This window comes from Chenopodium quinoa, unplaced genomic scaffold (genome assembly GCF_001683475.1).
Source record: "Chenopodium quinoa cultivar QQ74 unplaced genomic scaffold, ASM168347v1, whole genome shotgun sequence".
Classification (NCBI taxonomy): Eukaryota; Viridiplantae; Streptophyta; class Magnoliopsida; order Caryophyllales; family Amaranthaceae; genus Chenopodium; species Chenopodium quinoa.
In genome coordinates, this window is record NW_018742467.1 from 602,201 (window position 1) to 608,780 (window position 6,580).

At 30.1% G+C, this 6,580-nt stretch overlaps 1 protein-coding gene across 1 annotated transcript; it reads right to left on the minus strand.

The window, feature by feature from the left end:
* Positions 1-2,841: 2,841 nt before the first annotated feature.
* LOC110719041 (probable aquaporin TIP1-1) lies at positions 2,842-6,175 on the minus strand. Its single transcript, XM_021897956.1, has 2 exons — positions 5,699-6,175; positions 2,842-3,596 (listed from the first exon to the last, which is right to left on the minus strand). Exons 1-2 carry the CDS (start codon positions 6,080-6,082, stop codon positions 3,216-3,218), a joined length of 765 nt encoding a protein of 254 aa, XP_021753648.1. The 5' UTR covers positions 6,083-6,175; the 3' UTR covers positions 2,842-3,215.
* Between the last annotated feature and the right edge of the window lie 405 nt (positions 6,176-6,580).

Genomic DNA, 6,580 nt, shown 5'->3' on the forward strand with positions numbered 1-6,580 from the left:
ATCACTCATTGTGCAATTAAAAAAAGAACATATGAAGTGTTAGCATAATGACAATAGTACGTAGTATAACATATACTTGTTTCTTTTTTCTTTATTTTTTTTGGTTTTTTTTTTTTGGTTTTTTTTTTAAAAAAAAAAATTGTATGTTGGCATGTTTGTATCACTTAAAAATGAAAATAGGAGTAGTTTTTAATTATTATTGTTGAGCCAAAATTTGTGTAATACTTGCTCCATTTTATTTTTGTAATTGCACCATATGGACTTTACGTTATTCACACAACCTCCTTTGACCCTCTTTTGTAATTTATATATAAAGAAAACATAATCATGTGAGATCTTGTTAGGTTCTTCTCGACTTCTACTTTTCAATTGTTAACTTTTTATAATTTTTACGTAAATATTTAAAAATATTATTGTCAAATTATTGCATTGACAAGCATAAAATGATGCAATTAAAAAAATAGTGAATATAAATGTTATTACTCCCTTCATCTTTGAAATTTTGTTTTCTTATTTTTCATTTTGGACCATTTTTAATCAAAAGATTGTCTCACACTATAAGTAGGGGCCGATTGTAAAATTCTCACACTATAAGGGGTCATTTGTAAAATTCTCACATTATAAGGGGTCGTTTGTAATGTCATCAAATAGAAACGCATGCGCATTAGTTTGAAATTCATATTAAGGAGGTATGGATCATTCAAAATTTCATATTAAATTAAATTTGTTTGATTTTATTGTTGGAATGATTTCTACATCTTATTAATAGAATGGATTGTAAATCATATACTTAAGGTGGATATATATAGGGTTGTAGGGATGAGGTAAAGTTATAATCTTTTTGAAAAGTGATTCCACATTAGAAAAGCCTAATCAACTAATAAAATGAATTCTAACTTCATTCCACCCTGTTCAAAAAAAAAAAAAAAAAAAAAAAAAAAAAAAAATTGAAAGACAAAACAGACTCTAAGTGCTTATGATATGAGATTATAATTTTACTCTTACCAAAAATCACTTTATGTTATACTTACCTCCGTTTTTTTATTAGTTGACACGTATTCCTTTTTAAGAAGTTTTTTTTAGTTGACACGTTTTCTTTTTGAGTAAGTTTTATACCTTGTTTTTTAAGTGTATCTCACTTGTTTTATCTTTCTCTCTCACCCTCTCTCTTCTTCTTAATATGTGTGCATAAATTAAACGTGTCAACTAAATAGAAACGGAGAAAGTATAAATTTTCTCTCATTAATTTTAATCAACTGAAACTTAAACGCATTAATTAGAAGAAAGTATAATTTAAATTTTGTACAGGGAGGCAAAAGATTAAAAGGATGACAATGATTGTCGTCAAAAATCGAAAATGAGACCCATATTGAGTACGTTGACAGCTCGGTGCCATAATCCAGCAAGGTCGGTTCACTATTTAGCCCAAATCACGTGGTAGGGCCACTTTTCACGTCCGTTTGCATGATAAAACAAACCACAAATCTACCTAAAATGTGGTTTCTATTTCATCACAGTTTTTGTAAATAAAAAAGTGACTACTTTGACAAATACAGTATGTGTGATTCTTTTGTGTGGTGATCTTTTCAATCAATGCTTCATTCGTCGCCTTTTGTAGCTACCATTTTCAGATCTCACTTACTCTCTTCACTATTCTTTTCATTTCAAGTGGTAAATGAATCCAATGTCCATTTGTATACTCATTGTCATCTTGCCTATAATTGGCCGATATATACAATATTCATAATACTTTTTTCGTTTCTTTTTAATGCATGTAACATTTAAACAGTTTTATATAATTAAGTTGAATTTGTTAACATTAAACATTGTGTAAATTGAATTTGTCTAACAATTAATTAAGGTAGAGGAGCATCATATTTCTATATCATGGTCAATGAAATCCTACTAATTTCGTACAGCTTAACACGTTGTATTACAAAAATGGAACTTCATAATGAAGCTATTGCACATGTCATGTCTAGTGGAAAACATGATAAGCTACTTCAATCAAAGAAGTACATCTTAGCTTCATGAATCATGCAAATGTCAAATAATAATAAGTAAATGAAATAATAAATGAATCCTCCATGAATTCTTAAGGTTTACTAGGGACTTTCAATTAGAATTGAGTACACAAGAAGAATAAAATATCTCAATTTAGCATTGTATAATTGAAAAAATCATTTACAATGTTTTATATTTGCATCATGTTTATTGATGTACAACCATTTCTATTTATTTTTCATATATTTTCGTGTAGGGATGGTCCAAATCAGCAAAGAAATAAATTTGATTATACCATATGCAAAATACAACTAGTTTTATAGCATGTCTTTGTATAGCTTTTGCTCTACATTAGAGCTAGTAACTTTTGACTTTCACACTCTACTAAATCATTTGGATGCCCTCCAACAGCTCCAAGGCTGGGCCATATACCAATTGTACAATGTGCATAATATGACCAGTTCTACAATAAATAGCTGCTTTGATATAGCTCTGTTTGACACAATAATAAGTTTGAATTTGTCACAATCTTTTAAGTTTCGCATATTATTTGGATGTCCTAAAGCTTACCCGTACATTGAGTTTTTCTTGAAGTATATATTGAAACTAATAATTATAAAATACAACTCAATTAATTTTCAACTTTCATTGATCTTTTAAATAATTCAAATTAGCATACTGCCACCTTTACAAAAACCTAATACATCATACAATTATTATTTGGATATAATTAACTAATCACAATTATATCCAAAGCAACAAAGGTATAATATTATCCAAAGTTGGTGGATATGATAGGATGAACATGAACAACTAATAATATTTAATAAAAAAAAATTAAAAATAGAAGATAATATTACTTGAATTTAAAAATAGAACAACCACAAGAGTAGCCTCCAAAAACCTCACTATCCATTAAATCCACTACATATATATACTCAATAAATATAAAGGAATCTCATAATATGATAGTGACGATTATGAAAGACGACGACCCACATTATAAATTAATTACCACCATGATTTGAAGAATTGTCACATTAAAAAGAGCCCCACAAATTCAAACTCTCAAATGATACAAGAACAACCAAAATAACCCATTAAACAAAAAAAAAAAAAAAAAAAAAAAAAAAAAAAAAAAAAAAAAAAAAAAAAAAACACTAAGATAAAAAACAAAGTTCCATCTTCAAATTTTCACATAATCAACTTAATTAAGCAGATAATCTCTGGTAATCAGCAGGGGCAGCCTCTTGGCCTCCAATGAAGATGAACTCGTAGATAAGACCGGCGAGTCCACCACCGATGAGGGGTCCAGCCCAGTACACCCAGTGGTTGTTCCAGCTCCAGCTGACCAAGGCTGGGCCAAATGACACGGCGGGGTTCATTGAGGCACCGTCGAATGCGCCACCGGCTAGGATGTTGGCGCCAACAATGAGACCAATGGCTAGTGGAGCAATGATTCCAATGTTGCCCTTCTTGGGGTCGACGGCGGTGGCGTACACGGTGTACACTAGTCCGAAGGTCATCACAATCTCAAAGACTAGGGCGTTCCATACGGTCACGTTTTCGGATAGAGCAAAGGCAGATGTTTCCTACACAAAAATATTTAAATGTAACATGTCAATTTACGTACGTACATATATTTAAAAATAGATAAGATTACCTATATCAAAATTTTTGCTAAGTTAATTAATTTATTATCTGCTGAGTCACAAAAGTTACAATTTATACCTACTTTCAGTCATGTGAGAAAACCTTCCTATTTTTTTTTTTTTTTCCTAAGAAACTTGCCATGTCACATTATTGAGCCTAAGTAGTTTGTATTTTACGTTCAAAGTTTCAAACCACAAACACATTGTAAAATATTGAAATCATTGCAGGCTACAGAGGCTTGCAACAATTATTGGAGGTTTTTTTTTTTTCAAATAACAATTATTGGAGTTAGATAAGGCTGAAAAGTACAATGAATGATAAAATACAAGTTGAGGCATTATTTTTATTATCTTGATTTTACTTCCCTTGATATTGCATTTAATTTAATAGACTTGATATCATAGTTTTAAATTAGACTTTTTAAAAATAGTTATGAATCCTTATGATGTACTTGTAATTAATAAGAATAATTATATGATTATTATGGATAAGAATAAAAATAAATGCACAAAATTAATTAATACTTTTATGATTTGTTAATAAAGTTAAATTAAATGGGCTGCTGATAGTACATGCATACTATTGGTACATTTTTTTCCCTATGTTCTACTAAATTCTCGTCTTTTACTCTCGAGTCTCTCGTGCTTTTTCTAGATGTCTCTATTTGTCACTCAATTATTAAAAGTGGTGTATAAAAATGATTACGACTATCCTCAATTTTAATTAAACTTTTCATTATACCATTTTCCTCAAATAGTTCGTATATCATATAATTGAATTCAAACCACACAACTTAGAATTCGTCATTGCATTTGTGTGGCCTCTCTTTATTTGATTTATATACTTAGTATTTCTTTTATGATACATGATTTTAAATAATAATAACACTATTTTTAATTTATTATATGACATCGGGACAAATTTAGTCATTATTATTAACCTTGATGATCGTCAAAAAATAAATGATAAGTCATTGAAAAAAATAGCCTATGAAGTATAAAATCTCACTGCAGTAAATAAGGTTTGATTTGTTCCCTAGAATAAACGATCCTTTAAAACAAAAGAACATTTACCTTAAAAAGCGGTACTAAAAGAATTTGCCAAGAATTTATAAAACGTGGATACTTGATCCTTTCAAGGCTATCATACATTTTACCAGCTCCTTCACTCATTTCCCCTCTTAGAATTTTTTATTTTGGTGAAATTCATGTCATGTCAGACTGTCAGATCGTAACTAAATAAGCAAATCCGCATACAATCTCGTATTTCTATGTATACAAATTCTTTACCAAATCTGTAAATTGTGATATCTATCCCGATTTTAAAAGCTAACGAGTGAGAATCCTTAGAAGTTAGATAAGAGAATTAAAGTGAAAATATTAGAATAAAAAAATATTAATTACACTAAATGACGCGTGATTTGGTCATACATTTCTAATTTAATATTATTTAAATCAATATAATTATTAGTACTATGTAAAAGTAATATAATGTACTCCTTATGAAAAATATAATTATGTAGGGTCTTGTTAAATACGTCTTAATATATGTGATTTCATGTTCATTACATTTTCCTAGATAATTAAAGAATATTCAGAAAAGAAAAATCCTAATCACCAACAAAAAAAAAAAATGTAAGTACGGTCCTAAATTACTATAAAGTTCAATTCTTGTTTGATTTTGTTAAATTCGTTTTCATTATCGTTCAATGTCAATTGTAGATGTCATATGACTTATATTAATAAAATTTAGTTTCCTTTATGACTTCTTTCCAAAAACTTGTCAACGTTAAAGCCTTAAAGGTACCTTCTTACAAATATTTCTTAAAATATTCAACGGTAATATATATACCACCATTAACCAAAAAACATTTTATTTATACATTTTCAAAAAAATCATTTTCTTAAATATTTAATTATAAAAAACTAAAATTAAAACTTATAAACTATTGAGAAGCCTAAAAATCAAAATGTTGCAATTAAAAAAAAATTAAATCGATTAAAAAAAAATGGTAAAAAAAAAAAAAGATTAAGAAACATACCAAGCCACCAGTGGCGAACTTAAGCAACAAGCAAGCAACAGAGGAGCCAGCAAGTTGAGCAATCCAGTAAACAATTCCATTAAGAAGAGAAATGTTACCACCAATAAATGCACCAAAAGTCACAGCAGGGTTAACATGTCCACCGGAGATGTTAGCTCCGACAGACACGGCAACGAAAAGGGCAAACGCATGGGCAATGGAAGCGGCCACAAGCCCCGCTGGAGTCGCAGCGGCTCCAGCGGTAAGCTTGGCGAAAGCCATACCAGAACCTTGGCCAGCAAAAACAAAAATAAGGGTGGAGATGAACTCCGCCAACCCCGCCTTTAAGGTGTTGGGGTGGCGGACTTCATCGGTGGTTCCGACGGAGATCCTGCTAATAGGCATATTATTAATCTCTGATTAATAATAATTTAAAAGAGAAAAGATTGATGTGATGAATAATTTGATCACTCTTTTTTGTTCTAGTGTCTTCTTCGTAGAGATGGGAGCACGTACTTTATAGTAGAGTTATCTTGGGTGAGTGAGGGAGATAGGTTGGTAGTGTAACCGGTGATAGCCGGTTACCCGGTGGAAATAATGATATGTTGCCATGTTGGCATGTTTGGGATGGGTAACCCCATTGGCCAGCCTGTCCATTATGTAAAATATTTATTTTTATTTTTTAAGAAAAGACAATGATGTTGAAATATTGGTTAAAAAAACGGATATTGGAGGAAAATTCTAGAATATGTCTTTCACCGGCCATTATTTTTCTTAATTTCGATAGGACCGGCCACAATATTTTTTTGCCTTATAACAAAATGTCTTTGGCTTTATAGTTTATAGGGTAATGTTATATGCATCCTTTAGGGCTGTTTATAAGCATTTAATATATTTTTTTTT